At 49.9% G+C, this 16,640-nt stretch overlaps 1 protein-coding gene across 1 annotated transcript; it reads right to left on the reverse strand.

Moving 5' to 3' along the window:
- Positions 1-8,826: 8,826 nt before the first annotated feature.
- On the reverse strand, positions 8,827-12,604 carry Btg2 (BTG anti-proliferation factor 2). Its single transcript, XM_005348370.2, has 2 exons — positions 12,367-12,604; positions 8,827-11,156 (listed from the first exon to the last, which is right to left on the reverse strand). The coding sequence occupies exons 1-2, from the start codon at positions 12,602-12,604 to the stop codon at positions 10,822-10,824; spliced, it is 573 nt and encodes a 190-aa protein (XP_005348427.2). The 3' UTR covers positions 8,827-10,821.
- Positions 12,605-16,640: the final 4,036 nt, after the last annotated feature.

Consider the following 16,640-nt stretch of genomic DNA (forward strand, 5'->3'; position numbering starts at 1 on the left):
AAACCCCAGCACGGTGGCACATGCCTGTGATCCCAGCACGGTGGCACATTCCTGTGACCCCCAACACGGTGGCACACTCCTGTAAAACCCCAGCATGGTGGCACATGCTTGTAATCCCAGCACTCAGGAGGCAGAAACGGGGATCTCTGAGTTTGAGGCCAGCCTGGTCTACAGAGCGAATCCCAGGACAGCCAGGGCTACACAGGGAAACCCTGTCTAAAAAGATCCCCCACCCCAAGCAAACAACAAATAAACTAACAAAATGTCTAAAGAGCCCAGGATATAGGAAGGCGGTAGAGCTTGCTAGCGTCCAGGAGGCCCCGGGTTCAATCCCCAGCAGCAAGATAAACATCACTAAAGAAATGGTAGCAATTTTACAAGAAGAAGCAGTCTGAGCCTGGGCATAATTGATATGTGTGATTTGGATTCCAGACTGCTTCCCTTGTGTGTACTACCTGCAGAGAGTACACTCCGCTGTGGGATAAAGGTCCCTGCCATTCAGACCTGAAGGCTAAGAGAGAGCAGCAGGGAGAAACGGGAGAAAGCCTGGACTCAGTGTGGCTTCACTAAGGATGATTAGAGGCTTCATTTTAATCTCCTTATCCTCCTGCTCTCTGCCTCTTGTCTTTCCTCCCCCTCCTCTCCCTTGTTTGCTGCTTCTGTTTATTTAGGTAGTCCTGTATTTCCTAGTGTTGTGCCTGTGGACAGTTTGCTCGAGCTGAGCCTCTGTCTTCTGGTTGTTACATACGGTGCCAGCCCCACAGCGCTCCTAGGATCTAATGAGATGTGCATCTCACTTCTGTCGTGTGCTGCTCTGGTTTCTGGGGTTATGTTTTCAACCACGGTACTATTGCTGAGGACCTACTAAGTGCCAAGCCCTTTGCAAGCCCTACAGACAAAACAGGGCATCCAAACCCTCAGCCCTGGTCTCTCAGATTTAACAGCCCAGCCGGATCAGAGGCAGAAGTGAAACCATCATGAGGTTATGTGTATCATTTCAGCTCAAATCGCTCCCTGCCTGCCTGAGTGAGTGGCTGGGGAGAAACCCAGCTGTGGCTGGGATATGAAGTTTGGAATTGAGGTAGGCAAGCATTTAGGTATTTCAAGGCATGGACTAAGGATATTGAGACTTTACGGCAGAAGGATGAGGAGGGTTACCTGGTGTTTAATAAATCAAATCCCTGGGTTTCTTACACCAGGATTTGACTTAATAAATGTTTCAGTCCTTGGGGGTAACCCCCACTTTAGGCCCTGATCCCTCCTTTCCCTCTAGAGAGGAAAATTGGGGATCAGAGCTGTGAACACGATTCTTACAAAATGCTCCCTCCCTCCCGAGTGACTCACCAGCAGCCCTGCCCTGGTCTTCCTTCTTACCCATCACTGTTTACATGCTCTCTAAAAGTCAGGTGCCAAGAGGCAGCTGCTGTTTGTGGTCTGTTCTCCCCAGATACAGCAACATGGGCCTCCTACGCTGGGCTGCCATTGGCTAACAAGAAACCAGACCAGACTCCCTCCCCACTCCAGCCAGCAAATAGAGAGGGTACAGGAAACACCTGGAGGAGAGGGCAGCTGGCAAGGGAGTGCCGCCCAAGAAAAAAAAGGGTTTGGGGGATGTAGGGCTGGGGGAGGGGCCCAGTGCTTAATTGCGCTGCTCTTGGCATCCACCAGCTGCTGAGAACTGACAGCTGAACAGCACCCCACCCCCACCCTTACACACACACACACACACACACACACACACACACACACACACAGAGGGCACCAGGTTTCATAGTACCAGGACAAGAAAGACTCCTTGGAGGGCTTTTCATATCTTCACCCCAGCCTCTGATTTTGAGCCTCTTTAAGCCAGAGGTCCAAGCATGAAATCAGAGCCCCTGAGGAAGGAATGAGCCCACGTTCTATGTATGAAAGCTCCTTCAGGAGTGCATGTACACATATTCGTGAGCTCATCCATCCAGATTCCCACCTCTATTTGCTCATTCACTGCCTGTTATCTCAAGCTGTGGTTTGGGACTGAGCAATCTGAACTGAAACAATCAAAGGAAGCTCTGCCACCATTGTCCACCCGGAAGATGTTGGCTCGAGTAAGACTGTGCACCCTGCGTGCACAGGTAGGCGGACTCAGCTCGTGGAGCTCCTTGCCTTTCTTAGGAAAACTTCCCAAAGGGAAAAGTCTCTTTTAGCCCCAGAATGGGAGGACAGGAGAACAGGAGCAGGCCCTGCAACTGCCTGTGGGCATGAGTGGTTATTTTGATCTTTTCACTCCACTGCCAGTGTGCTGAGGCCTGCTCTGTACAAACTGGCAGACCAGCACACAGGGAGAATAGAAAATGAAAGACTATGGCTCCTGTCGTGGAGAAGCCTGTGGTGACAGTTGGAGAAAGGCCCCAAACTTGTAGATCCGCCATACATCGGCACAAAACAATATAAGAAGTGTTATCAGAAGCTGAGAGTGTAGCTCAGGTGGTAGCTGGTCGACGCTCAATTGGCAGCATGAGCGAAGCCCTTGGTTTAATCCCCAGCACATAAGCTAGGAATGGTGGTGCACATGGAATCTCGCCTTCAGAAAGTAGAGGCAAGAAAAGAAGTACCAAGTCATCGCTAGCTACATATTGAGTTCAAGGCTAGGCAGGGCAACATGAGACTGTCTCAAAAAAAAAAAAAAAGTGCGGACTAACTGCTTTTATTTTAAGTTCAAACAACAATGGGATGTGTATGCATCATAAAGGACTGCAACACGGTGTTCTGAAAGTATGAACATTTTTCCTGAGCCCTGAGCTAAGGACACATATACAGCAGACGGTGGAGTTCTTCAGGGCAGGTAACAGAAGAGGCAGTAGAGGGAGGAACAAGCATACACTCTGCTTTAAGACCATGCCGACCCTCCCCTTCTGGTCACGAGGGCTTTGCTTTCTTCCTCTGTGGTCAAGGTCACTGTATCTCAGAGAGCTGGGGACCATGGCATTGCAAGGTATCATTCCGAGTGCCTGGGTATACAGGGCAGGTGCCCAGACTCAAAAAGAAAGAACTCCCGTGCCACACAAACACTGACAAAGGAAAAAAGGACTCGCACGCAGGGCTTTAGTGCAAAGGTTCTCAACCTATGGGCTGCGACCCATTTGGCAAACCTCTATCTCCAGAAATATTTACAATTCAAAACAGTGGCAAAACTAGTTATGAAGTAGCAACAAAAATAATTTTATGGCTAGGGGTCAGCACAACATGAGGGACTGAATTAAAGGGTTGCAGCATTAGGAAGGTTGAGGACCCCTGCTCTGGAGAAACATAAGCAGGAGAAGATGTGACAAGGGGAAGGGTCCTGGCCTTGGGTTTACTGCCATCTCATGGGTTTAGAATGGCAGAGAAAGGTAACAGGGAAAAATGACACAGTGAGATAGAATCTGGGCTTGTCCCAAGATGCTGGCCGGGCAGGAAGTGGGGCACAGGAGCTCCAGCAGAGGCTGCCAGGGTGCTTGGGGGCCACAGGGGCAAGATCTGGACTCTGTGCTGTCAGGAAATGCGACATGTTCCAGAGATCCCCCCATTCCATTTGGAAACAGAACTGGAATTTGTGAGAGTGGCTTACACAGTGAGATGCCTTAAAATTGAGAAGGCCGAGACCCACAGCAGGGAAGGCACTAGATGCGGGTGCCAAAGACCTCACCATGACTGCCATTTCCTACCAGCCCGGCAGGGATGTTCCCACGACCTAGCAGCTAGTCCAGATCAGCTGTGGAGAGGAGACTGTTGGGGACTGAATAGGGCGCTGCAGGTATTCAGGCTTCAACAGCCAAAGTCAGAGTCCTCCCCGGAGCTGCCTGGCCTTCTCTCCTGGTGATTACTGTGTGGATGTACTTAGGGAGTTAATGGATAACTAAGGCTTATTATGATATGTCAGTAATAGACTCTTAAGTCCTGAGAGACAGCGAGATTCAAAGCCCTAAATTTTCTTAATAAGATGTGGTCACAGGCTCCTAGTGAGTCCCAGATATTTTGAGCCGAAACATACTAATAATGACCAATCCTGAATGGGCTTCATTTTCTTTTTTTAACGATCATCTCTGATCTAAATTATTTTCATCTGCCTTCCTCCACTCTGGTCACCTACAACTTTCTCTCCCCGGATCAGTATTCACCGGCACCTGCGAAGGACCAGACAGCGGTCAGGCAAGGACCTGGATGTGTTCTAGCTTCCCACAGATTCCAAGTTACAAGAGCCAGTGGTGAGAAGTGAGCCTCCTGAGAACCCAGAAGAAAGCCGTGTATCCTACCAAGGAGATGTCACAGAGAAGTTGTCTGAGGTGTGAGTTCACCAGGAATCAGTGGGTGGGCAGAAGAAGATGGTGCATTCCTTGGGCAAAGATCCAGAGGCTGCAGTCCCTTTCACACTGGGCACTGGGTAAAGATGGAGGAAGCTGCTTCGCACGTCCTGGGGGAAGCAGAGGTAGGCCCCTGTGTATCTTTAGCTCCATTAGGAAGGAGTCAGAGGGTGCCTCTCTGGAGATCAGGACCTGTCAGTCTACAGATAATGTCCTCAACACAGAACCTTCGTCCTCCTGTGAGGGCTGGAGAAGGAACCCCCACCTCTTCATTTCTGGATGCTTCAGAAGTCATACCCCAGGATCCTACGCATATATATTGTCAAAAAAGCAAAACAAACAAAAAAAACCATGGACTGGATGGGATATAACTTAGATGGGAAAGTGCTTGGTTAGCATGGGTCTAATCCCCAGCCTGTGTTTATAATCCCAGTACTTAAGAGACACAGATGGGAGCATCTGGAGTTCACGTTCACCCTTGCGTACATAGCCGATTCCAGGCCAGCCAGGGATACCTGAGAGTCTGTCTCAAACAAACAAACAAACAACAAATAAAGCCACAGTATCTTGTGTCATGGTCTCTTTTGCATGATGACAGTGGACTAGAGCCAAGGCCTGGAGGCCCTTTTCTAACAAGGCTGGGGCTCACTCTGCAGGCTCGCTCCAGCCTCTACCCAGCTGTCCTCACTCATATACTGCCTGATGCCCATCAGAGTTTAAACGCCCTCTCCCCGAGTGCTGGTAAATAAAGCAGCACTTATTCAACCCACCCAGCTGTTACTGCCTCTTATCTGATGTACTCCAGACAGGCTGTCCGGCTCAGTGGACAAGGGTTGAGCTAAGGCCCGCCCTTGTTTGTGGGAATGAGAGTAGTGAGTGGGAGGGCAGGGTTTCTGCTGGGAAAAAAAAAAACAAAAAACAAAAAACTTGGAACTTTTGATAGACAGGCTATCAAAGCAGGGGAAAGGCCACGCATCCAGGGCACAGTCCTGCTAGAGATCATTATCCCAAGGCTTGGCAGCCTCTCAGACTGAACAGAAATGGTTTCTCTGCCAACTCTGCAAAGACATCGTAAGGAAACAAAGCCAGAGAGCTCAGACTTGCCCGACTCACCTTCCCCATTTATTTCCTTTCTGGGAAGGGAGAGCATGTGGGGGTGAGTGCACAGACAGGGAAAGCTACTATTGGAGAACCCCTTCCCCACCCACTCTGTGTGTGAATTAGCACGTAGCTGGTTTGAAGTTAATCCACAAGCAGGCCCACAGAGCCAGCCAACCTGGTCAGGGGCCCAGTGAGTAGCAAGAGCACCGTGCTTTTTCCAGGAAAATGGCAGAGGTCATCCAATCAGTGTGCGTACTTTCAAGTTACCCTTGCCAGGGTTCTAGAAGTAGGTGGACTTTCACACAAAGGCTGAGGGAGAGGCCGCAGGATTGTATTAACTGCAATCACACCTGAAGAAACTAGCAGACTGTATTACTTTATTTGACACTGACCTCAAGATCAATTCAGGGCCCTTGAGAGATGAGGTTAACTTCCATTTGCAATGGGAATTCTTATTTACTGAGGCGTAGAACTAGCCTAAGCAACTGGTAGGCTGAATGCCATCTTTGTGACTTGTTGAAATGGGCTGCATTTGAAACCCCACTCCAAACCTGGGGAAACTAAGCCATGCTGGCCACTTGCCCCATGCTGCCCAGTCAGTGGCCAGGGAGTAGACCTGAAATAGACTTCCCTGGCTCTTATGTCTTCATTCTCAATTCCATGCATGTCCCCCTCATTGTCTTTGGAGATGGGAACCTTAGCAGGCAGCAGTGTGATGCACGCTAGAGACGAACCCGACTCCATTCCCACCTTAGTTACCTTTCGGTTCACCTAGTTGAAAAGAATGATGGTAATGGTTCTCATTTGGTTCTCCAGTGTCTGCCAAGGTGGCAGGAAAGGATGGTTCAGACTGAGAAAAGAACAGGGGCATTTAGGGACATTTAATCATTTATATATTTTCTCCTCCTCCCCCATCTCTCTCCCCTCCTCCCTCTCCTCTCCCCCTCCATCTATTTCTTTCTGAGACAGAAGCTTACTCTGTAGTCCAGGCTAGCCTCATGGTTATCCTTCCACCTCGGCCTTCCAAGAGCTAGGGTTATAACATAATTCACCATACTCAGCTCACTCTGCTAGTTTCTAAGACAAGAAAAACTGAATGACTTTCCCAAACTTAACAAGTTACTTGCAGTAAAGAATCACAAACTGAATATTTTCCCTCTCAACCACAAACTTCTATTGCAAAAATTTCATGAGGTCAGGAATGCTGGTGCTGATCTGGGAACCAGGGCTCTTGAGTCCTCGGTATCCTTTCTCACCAAAAGCTATAGGAACCAGTGCCAGACCCACAGAAGTGGTTTCTTCCTCCTGGGGCTTGTTTTTTGGCAGCTTCAAGGCCTCCTCCACCCAAACCTTATCAGAAGCCAGGATGGACACTTAATCTACAGCTGCCAGCTCCTTGCCCAGACTCTCCGGGGAGGGACATTATCATCCCCAAACAGCTGACCACGCACAGCACTCTAGGCTGCCTTGGTTTACCAAGTTGCAGGGGAGCTGAAAGCCTAGTTTTAGATCCCAGGAAAAGCAACTATCTGTTACTCCATTCAGAGCCTGAGACACCCAGCAGCTAGTAGGTGTTCTCTGCTCCTACTGATACTGGTCGGGTCCAAAAGAAGTACCCCCTTCCTGGATCACAGAGCCCTCTTATATAAATGGAGTGGCCATTAGTAGCCTACCAAGAACCAAAAGCAAGCCCAAGATCAATCTGCCATCCTATGTTTTCCCTGAAAAAGGTGGGGTTGACCTGTCCTGTTGGCCTCCAGACAACCTTCCCTGGATGTCATGAAGTCTTCCACTACATGCTGAAATGTCCCTTAGGATCGGGGCCTTTTAGGAAACAAGAAGATAGACGCAGACTTTGAGTTGAATAGTGCAAAAGAATAGAACTCCAAAGATGAGCAGACATTCCTGTACCCTAACCCTGTCCTTGCATCCGAATAGAGAGGAACAAATATGAAGGACATTCCTGTGGCACCCCTGACATTAGCGGGCTCCAATATTCCATCCTTAACACAGACTCACTGACTGCCCCTGCCCAGGCCCTGACTCCCTTTCTCTCCTCACACATAGGATATAAGCACCAAGTTTTCCTGCCTAACTCTGACCAAGAACACTCAGGACAAGCTGCATGTTTGTGTACAAAATTGTGGAGTAGGAAATGAGATGAGTATGCTTTAAAATTTAGAACAGCTCACTTTGGGCCAAGAAAAACATCCAACGTGGGTCAAAAATGTGCTTGTAGCCTTAGTGGGGAGCTGAGTCTTTATCAAAATTCTAGGAAAGACCCCCAAACCAAGCATGACAACTTATTATGCTTGCATAGATCCTCTCCATGTGGTCAAAAGTAGTTTACAAGAGTAACAAGTCATGGGTTCTCTCACCATGGGCTCTCAGAATAACTGCTTTCCAGCTAACTTATACCAGTGGCATTAAGCTATGTGTGCTTCCCAGTACACAGATCCTGGGATCCAACTGTTCCTGTCTAACAAGGCAAGAATGGGAGTTCAATAAATGACAGCCAAGGTGACAGGCTTTAGTAAGAAATGACAGTCTTGCCTTAACCTGTGACAAGAGTCAACCTCTGCTCGCCACTGGAGTTCTGTGAGAAACAGTGTGGTTTAATTATTTTTCATAGTCATTGATGACATAGTCAGGTCACCAGGCCATCTGCTAGGGGATTGGTTCCAAGACCATTGTAGATACTCAAGTCTCCTCTATAAAATAACTTAGCAATTTTGTCTGAGTGTCCTCCCACACAGTTTAAATTAGAAGATTGTCTGCAATGCCTAATACATTGGAAATGTTCAACTATACTGTTTCTGGAATGGCCAGGGAAATTCTGTACCTTCCAGATACAGGTGCTGCCTCTGTGGGCCTGAGGCCACAGCATATGACTGGATGTGCTCAAATTGGACCCCACGGACGACCTGTGGGTGCCAGGAGGAACATCAGTGTGCTCACGTGTGACTGCAGTCACATCACATGGGCTGGTGTGTTTAGTGTGGGACATATCAACATTTTGTGTTTTGGAACTTCCTGAATTGTTTTCCTGTATAATTTCCAGCCATGGCTGGCTGCTTCCACAGCCGTGGACACAGAAGGCTAGCTCCACAGACGAGCTGAATGGCCACGGATGGAAGATGGACTAGGCTGCCGAATGTTCAGACAGCATATTTTTAGAGACCTGTGAGAATAGTCAGAAAAGTAGGGAGCTCCTCCTGGAGTAGGGGGATTGCACGGGAATAACATCACCACACACCTAGGTTATCTTCTGTAACATCTGCACACTACAGACGGGCCCAGGGCAACTGATGAATACCACAAAACACAAAGAAAGGGTTTGGATTTGAGAGGGAAATGCCTGTCGGCAGTATGGAATGTTACCTTCTCTACACCACACATAATCTGCTACATTTTTATTAAAAAACGAAAGTGTACACATGTCCATAAAGCTGTACAGTCTTCCATATAAAAACGCTATTATACAATTAAGTAACCTTTGTCTTCTCTGTCAGAATAGCTTACAAACGTGCCACTATTACTTATTTTTTATTTAATAAGAGAGACAGGCCTGCTCAACAGTCCAGCTCTGGGGGTTTTGTCATTTTTAAAGTGAACATCGACAAGAAAGAACAGATCTCAGCATGAGACCAGGTGGCTGCTTCTAAGAAGGCAGGGACCTGTTTGTGGACAAGACACGAGAACCATCTGCAGCAATTCACAGCTTTGTTTAAACCCACAGCTTTTGAGACTGTGGGCCCAGAGTTAACTTTAAAGCAAGAGATGAAGCCGCCTGGGAAGGCTGTGCAAAGCTGGGAGTGCCAGAGCAGGCTGGGCAGAGTGTTTGGTAAATAGCACCTTTGAGTAGAAACTGAGGAGTTAAGAAACCCAGGAAACGGGATGCCATGGCAGTGGAGAGAAATGGGGCAGGGGAGGCCTCGTTAAGGAGAAGGTGACCAGCTGGCTCCAACTCTGTCCTTCAGTTTGAGAGACTGGAGGCCTTCTGAGGCCCCTTCAGCACTGTCACAGAACCTGAAGGAAAGTCATTTCTTCCCAGTGTTTTCCAAAATTTTCCCCAACCCAGAACAGTAAATATTGCACAATCTACAGACAAATTTGGATTTTACAGACAACCTCCCCCACAGGTGCTCTGAGCACCAAGGAGATAAAGCAGTGCCCAAATTGTGGCTTAGTGGCAGCCCTCCAAGAATACCAGGTAGTCCTGTAGGGCACAGGCACTCTCTGCAACCCAGGAAGATGGCTCTCGGCAAGGCCCACCACCAGCCAGAACCCCTAGGAGAATGGAAAAAGCAGGCCCCTAACACCCACCAGGGCACCAGGAGGGGCTGGGAGGCCCAGTCTCAGCGTTTCCTGGGACTATTGCACAGTGATTGCGAACTCCTGTCCTAGGAAATAGTGCCCTCCGGGACCCAACCACATGAAAGAGGGGAAAGGGGGAGCGCAAGCAAGCGAGTCTTGAAGGGAAGGCAGTGAGAAAGGACCTGCAGTTGCCTGGAGCTTTGAACCCCCTCTCAAAGGAATAATGGTAGCAGCATTCAGACTTTCCCGTGGTTCCCAAACGGAAGGTTTAGGGAAAAATGAGGGGGGAAAACCCTCTTTGGGTCCCAAAATTCCATTGCAAATCACCCCTAAATTATTCGCCATGCATGCTTACGAAGCAGCAGAGTGCAGAGCGAAGGTTTTGTGCTGTTCCCCTCCATCTATACCCAAAGTCTCTGCACACCTGCCTGACATCCCACCCTCCAAAAATGGTCACAGATTCCTGGCTGGGAAACAACCTTTCCAGGCCCCTGAGGATAGAATCAGAAACAAGACAAGACTTCAAGAAAACCTGCTTAGAACAGAAGGAACAAGGAGAGGTCTTTCACTCCACGCGGGGTCTCAGCAGAAAAACAAAAGATTAGGCAATGTAGTATTATTTAAGACCAGGCTTGAATGCCCCTGAGTAAGAGAGGAACCAGGTAGACAGACATCCCAGCTGGGACGGTAACCCAGGGCAGAGCCTGACCCCTCTCATTCACAGTTGCTAACCTTGCTTGCTCCCTTTTACCACCTCCTGGGGGATCAGCCAAGAATCCCCCTTTACCTTGGCTAGGCCAATCCCCAAACCACTCCCCTAGGCAAACACTGGCTCACAGATTCAATAACAGTTCTTTCCAAAGGCACCTGGGGAGGCCACTTCCAAGCAGCTCCCTTTAAGGATTTTTTTCTTTTAAAAAAAATCTTTTGGTTTTTTTTCTCCGTTTTTCTTAAAAAAAAAAAAATAACATGTATAAATAGCTCTTCATTTAAAAATACAGTTCCCCAGGTTGAGGTATTCGGTGGCCTGTTGTCACGGCAGCATGAGTACAGTAGAGTGCCCGGGTAGGGTGGCTCCTCCTTAGCTCGACACAGCCATCACATAGTTCTTCGAGGGGCTGCTCCGGCCCAGCATCATTTGGTTCTTGCAAGTGAGGAGCCCATAGGAGGCAGCCACCGGGGCCTCCTCATACAGGACACAGATGGAACCATCCTCCCCGATGCGGTAGGACACTTCATAGGGATCAACCCACAGGGTCAGCTCACTGGGCAGCAGCCGGTGTAGCTGGGGCTGGCTGAGTCCAATCTGGCTGGCCACCTTGCTAATGATGGGGTCCATCTTGTGGTTGATGCGGATGCAGCGGTAGCCAGAGCCTTTGGAGGGTTTCTCTGGAAACCAGTGGTGTTTGTAATGATCTGTAGAGGAAGAATGAGAGGGAGATGCCTGGTTAGAAAACATTGTCTCTGATGTTTACCACAAGCGGAGGATGAGGGTAGAGCGCCGGGAGAGGGGGAGGGGCTCAGCGACAGTATTTCAGAGCCTCTCCTTAAACTCCCCCTGCCACTTAGAAAGACCCCTGGGTCCTTCCCAAGTGCGTGCGCACTGAAAGGCAGCCAGAGCTTTCAGGTAGATGCTCTCCCGGTGGTCAAGGATATTTCTGGCACAATCCAGCTTAAGGAAAGACGGACTAGTATGAACGGGCAGGGCCTCTTAAGACCCAAACACTGAAATTTCAAAGTTCAGTATGCGGCCAACATTTGTGGGTGTCCAGCAAGCCACCAGGCCTCCCATCCCTTCCCCAGCAGAAGAGTTATGAGACCTTTCGCAAAGGTAAGGGAAGAAAAACGGTTTTGTTTTGATGAAACAGCTGTTGGTTCTCAGATCTGTGCCAACATGTTGAGAGCCGGCTATCGCCGCCCAAGGCAACCAACCAGCTGTAACAGCTGGGGACAGAGGCGAAAGGGCTGCTTATCACTCCTCTACCTCCTTGCCTCACGCCCTGCCTTCATAACACCCCCCACCCCCCACCCAGCAGGCTAGGCTACTGGGCTCTTTTCTGTACCACAATAGGTGGCAGATGGCGAAGAGGGACCAAAAGAAAAAAATACAAAGGGGGCCCAGATTACAACTTCCAGCGGGTAAACAAGCGGCAGAATGGTCCCCGCACAATAGTAGGCACAGGGCTACAACAACAGTGACTGGGACTCGAATTGTTGAAAGTTCAGTCGCGCATAAAGTCGCATAGCTTGGCCGGGTTCGTGGCCCACAGCATCCCTCGAGAGTCGGGGGGGGGGGGCCTGTGTCTCCAAGTTTCAGAGAAGGAAGTGAGTTCGACTCTGAGCGCAGACACTGACTGGCTTTTCCCATGGTGTTCTTAGGGCCTCGGAATGTACTCAGGGAAGAGGGTCAGTACCCTGGGAGCGAGGCGGGGACTGGAGGGCGGGGAGGCGGAGACCTAAACCAAGGGACAGACGGACCACAGACGTCCAACGGAGATTAGAGCAAGGTTTCTGAGGCTCGGAGATGCTCGCATAGGGGGTCTCCGTCCCAGAAACAGCGGGGAAAGACATCCCAGGCGAGGAGGAGCCGCGCCCCGGTGGCTTTGGGACCCCGACGAGTGCTCACCGGTCAAAGCATCCTGGAGCGCCCTGCTGAACACTTTGAGTCTCTGCTCGCTCACACAGCCCCGCGTCCTCAGGAGACTGGAGAGGAAGCCGACGGCGGCGGCGATCTCGGGGAGCATGTCGGTCCTCTTCCCGTGGCTCATGTTGGGCGGCTGAGGAAGTAGCTGTATTATTAAGACAAGGGTGGTCTGGCTGCCGCTCGGGCTCTGCCCGGACTTTCCCCGGACTGCGGCTTTCATACTGCTCGCGGAGGCGGGGAGCCGCAGGAGGCGTCCATTGGCCGAGGCTGGAGGATGGGGGCGTGTTCTCGCGCTGCCCCGCCTCCCTCTCCTCCGCCCTCGCTCGCCCCACCCTCCCGCTGGCCTGCTCGCCCGCGCCTCCCGGGCGCTGAGGTCATCGCTCACTGACGTCAGTATTGGGAACCAGCGCAGGACTCCCGAGCGGTGGGAGGCGGGCGGGAGAGCGCCTACGACTGGGCAGAGGAAGCGCACTACATCGGGCATGCCCGGACGTCGCCTATGCGTAGTGCCAAGGCAGCGGTTGCCTACCACCTCCTCCAGGGTGCCCTCGCCGATGCTACTTCTCCCACGCTTCCCGATACAGACACCCTGGCGCCTGGTCATCTCTGCCACTCTTCTCCCAACTGGTCGGAACCGGCTCCTCATGTTTAAAGCAATGGGGATTGTATTCTATTTGCTTCCATAATAATTCCACCTCCCCCAACAGTTCTGCTCTTCCTCTTCAGCAATTGCCTAAAAGCAATCAGCTCTCACTGTTCAGTGTCGCGGTGGGAAGAATGTTGAGGAGAGACTTTTCTGTCCCAAGTTCTCACTTTCCTTTAAATGCCTTTTTCAAAAAAAACAGTCTGGTGTGAACTGTTTTCCTTCAACTCCCTGCTCCTCCCTCTTCACTGGTTCGTCTTCCTTCCTCTTTGTGGACTGAGACTTTTGTAAACACTAGCTCCCCAGGAGAAAGGCTTCGGAGCTGGCTTGTCTACACTCAGGGCCCGAAGGACTGGTTCCAGGAAGCTAGGTAGACTACTTACTGAATGGGCAACTTGTCACCCACACCTCCAAGCTCAGCCAGGGTCTGGCCTGCAACAAGCCCGTGTTTGTTGAATGAACCATGGCTTGTGTAAAATCTGAGTTTGTTTTTCGTTTTTGAGTTCTAAGCCACCTTCCAAAAGCAGCGCCCGGCATTCTTCTCTACCTGCCCCCTGCCAGAGACACTAGCTTCCCTGCCTGGGCCCTCTGTGCCCGTTCCCTCCCGAGTCCCACTTCCCTTTTATGTCCACTCTATCCGCAGCTGTCCCTTTTGCTATTTATTTTCCTTTAGTGATTTCCACATCAGTACTTCCGTCCTCTTCATGTACTTCCCTGTGGATGTCTAGATGTTTAGGCTCCTCTAAAGTCACCTCCCTCCACTGTCCCCTCGGTCCCTTAAAGCTACTGATCGCTGTCCCTAAAACACAGAGATTAGCTTCCTCCGACCTAGTCCCAAGACTGCTGGCTTCTTACCCTGATAATCACCGTGGGTTTTTTCCAGTTCCACCCAATGACCTTCCTGGTCCTTTTCCTAGGTATCTGAGCTGCTTGTTCTTCCCTTGTTCAGAGCATGAGACCCCTCCTCCACTTGCTAGATTGGACATTCCATCATTTTGGACGACCTGCCTTTGCAGGTTTCTACCACATTGTGCTATAGGGTCTCTTTTCTCACTGTCCCCTAAATAACACGACAGTCTGCCATCGTGGTCCTACAACAGTGTTCCCATTATTCATAGCTCCATCACATGGTCCTCACCTCACACATCCCTAGCCCGGGTGCACCACAGCTCGTGCGTGTCTTTAACCTCACTACTGCTTGGCCACCAGTTCATACTCCCCACATTCCTGAAATGTCACCTTGAAAACACAGGCTGACCATCCTCCCAATGCTAAACTGATGTTGCTCATATGGTCCCTTAACATCTCGTCTCAAACTGGGAAGCCTCCTGCCTCAGCCTCACAAGCAAGATTCCCTCCTCTGGCCCACTACCAGTGTCCTAGTTCCTTGGAAACAGGCTACTGTGTTGGAATGCTTCCCGTTAACGGGATAGCTCACATTTCATATGCCCTTCCCTTCCGTTTCATCGGATGAATCGAGTGCCTGGAACTCTAGTGCTTTGGCATTAAACGTATCCCGTGGAGAGCTGCTTCAGTGCTCCTCCTCCAGGTCTGGGTGTGCATGGAGTAGATGAGGGGAATTCTTAGTTTTTAACTAGGAACCGGGCTGACCTTGGGAAAAGATAACCTAGATGCACTGAACCAAAGAGTCCAGGTGTCACTGACCAAGGCTAGCCAGCAAGGAAGTCAGCAGAATAGGTCAGAAGCACACAGGCTTGTCCTGACTTGCCCAGTGCCTGCATCTGACATTCTTACCAGCGCCTGTCAGTGCCTTTGGCTTGGGTCTGGTGTTCTGACATCCTATAAGCAAACTGGTGGAAAAAGCTCCCTGCAAACCGAAGCATCAGCTTTGTTTTTCTTTAGGAAACCAAAGTGGCCCTTCTGTAAATGTTCACATCTCCCTGCAGGCTATGCAGCGACCTCGCAGTAGAGCAGGACAGGGCATAACTCGCAGGCTGTACTCTTTTCATTAGACCCCCCAGTCCCTGGGCTGCTGCTGCTCTGGCTACAGGGCACACAGGGCACACAGGGCCCACAGAGCAATCCGTCTTGACAGTGATGCCATGATTATAGATTAAGAGCCCAGATGTGGGAATGGGAGGTGGGAAGGAAAGGCAGCTCCAACCCTGAAATGCGTTCTAAGGCTAGGTATGGTAGCAAACACCTTTAATCACGGTACTCAGAGAGGCAGAGGCCAGCCTGGTCTACCTACGGAGTTCCAGGTCAGTCAGAGATACACAGTGAGACCCTGCTGCAAAGTAAACAATTCTAGAAACTAAATCCTGACTTGAGGATGATGATGCTGCATAGTGCTATCTAGGTGTTTCTATGGAGATGCCACAGCATTTTGGATTCTATCCTAGCTGTAGTATATAGCGCTCTGTAAGAACCAACAGGCAGACCCCGCCTTCCCTGTCTTTTCTTTCTACTCCTAAGTCTAGAAAGGAGCGAATTTATCTCACAGTCAATCTTTCTAGGTCACTTTGTAGCAGCATCATTTCTAATAAGGATTTAGGTTCTAGAATTATGTGCTGTTTGTTTTGAAACAGGGTCTCACAGTGTAACTCTGGCTGGCCTAAAACTCTGTACGTAGGCTGGCCTCTGCCTCTCTGAGTACTGGAATTAAAGGTGTTTGCTATCATAGCCAGCCTTAGGATTGATTTCTGATAACATTGAACATGTTACATCAATCCTGATTTTGTTTTAAATTCATTTAAAAGCTGATCAGTAGTGGCACACGACTTTAATCCCAGCACCTGGGAGGCAGAGGCAGGCAGATCTCTGTGAGTTTGAGGCCAGCCTGGTCTACAAGACCTAGTTCCAGGACAGGCTCCAAAGCTACAGAGAAACCCTGTCTTGAAAAACCAAAAAGAAAAGAAAAAACTCATTTAAACTGCCCTTAAGTTTGATAGCACCAGGCTTGATGGTACACACCTTTATTCTGAGCACTGGGGAAACAGGCAGATCTCTGTGAGTTCAAAGTCAGCCTGTTATACACAGAGAGTTCTAGACCACCTAGGGCTACATAGTGAGACTTGATCTCAAACAACATCAATGTTAACAAAACAAAGGGAAAAGTCACCTAAGTTGATGGCAGCCTTTAGAAGCTTCCTTTTCCTGCCACGCATTGCCTCATCTCCCTGGAGTGCTTGGGACGTCAGGAAAAGGAGAATGGCCCCTCTCCCATCTGCCATTCTTGCTCCTTTTCTTCTTCCTCATCCTTTTCATTTCTTCTTCTACCCCATCCCTGGGTTGCATGGTGAATAGAAGTGCTGACGTGTCGTGTGACCGCGACTCCACAGACACGCTCACCGGTGCCATGGTGATAACAGAGGCGAGGCTGGCTTCCGGCTATGCTTTATCTGCCCCAGAAACTTCAGTGCCACGTGACCCCAGACTGCTTTTCCTCTGGTCTTAGTCGGCCATTCAATGCATTAGTCTGGCCTACCTCTGTGGCCCTGTGGAGAATGATGTGGCTTTCCAAACTGCCCTTCTTAGACCAACCCAAGGACTGGGTCTTTCTGTCCTGACCTTGTCTATGAGGATATTACACAGGCCTCTCGTTCTCTCTCTCTCTCTCTCTCTCTCTCTCTCTCTCTCTCTCTCTCTCTCT

This window comes from Microtus ochrogaster, chromosome 6 (genome assembly GCF_000317375.1).
Source record: "Microtus ochrogaster isolate Prairie Vole_2 chromosome 6, MicOch1.0, whole genome shotgun sequence".
Classification (NCBI taxonomy): domain Eukaryota; kingdom Metazoa; phylum Chordata; class Mammalia; order Rodentia; family Cricetidae; genus Microtus; species Microtus ochrogaster.

What these genes read in the sequence shown, in the direction of transcription:
- Btg2 (XM_005348370.2), bottom strand. Translation starts at nt 12,604, where the DNA reads ATGAAAGCCGCAGTCCGGGGAAAGTCCGGGCAGAGCCCGAGCGGCAGC. An exon ending in GCTCCAGGATGCTTTGACCG is followed by an intron (nt 11,157 to 12,366) that starts GTGAGCACTCGT and finishes CTTCCTCTACAG; the next exon opens with ATCATTACAAACACCACTGG.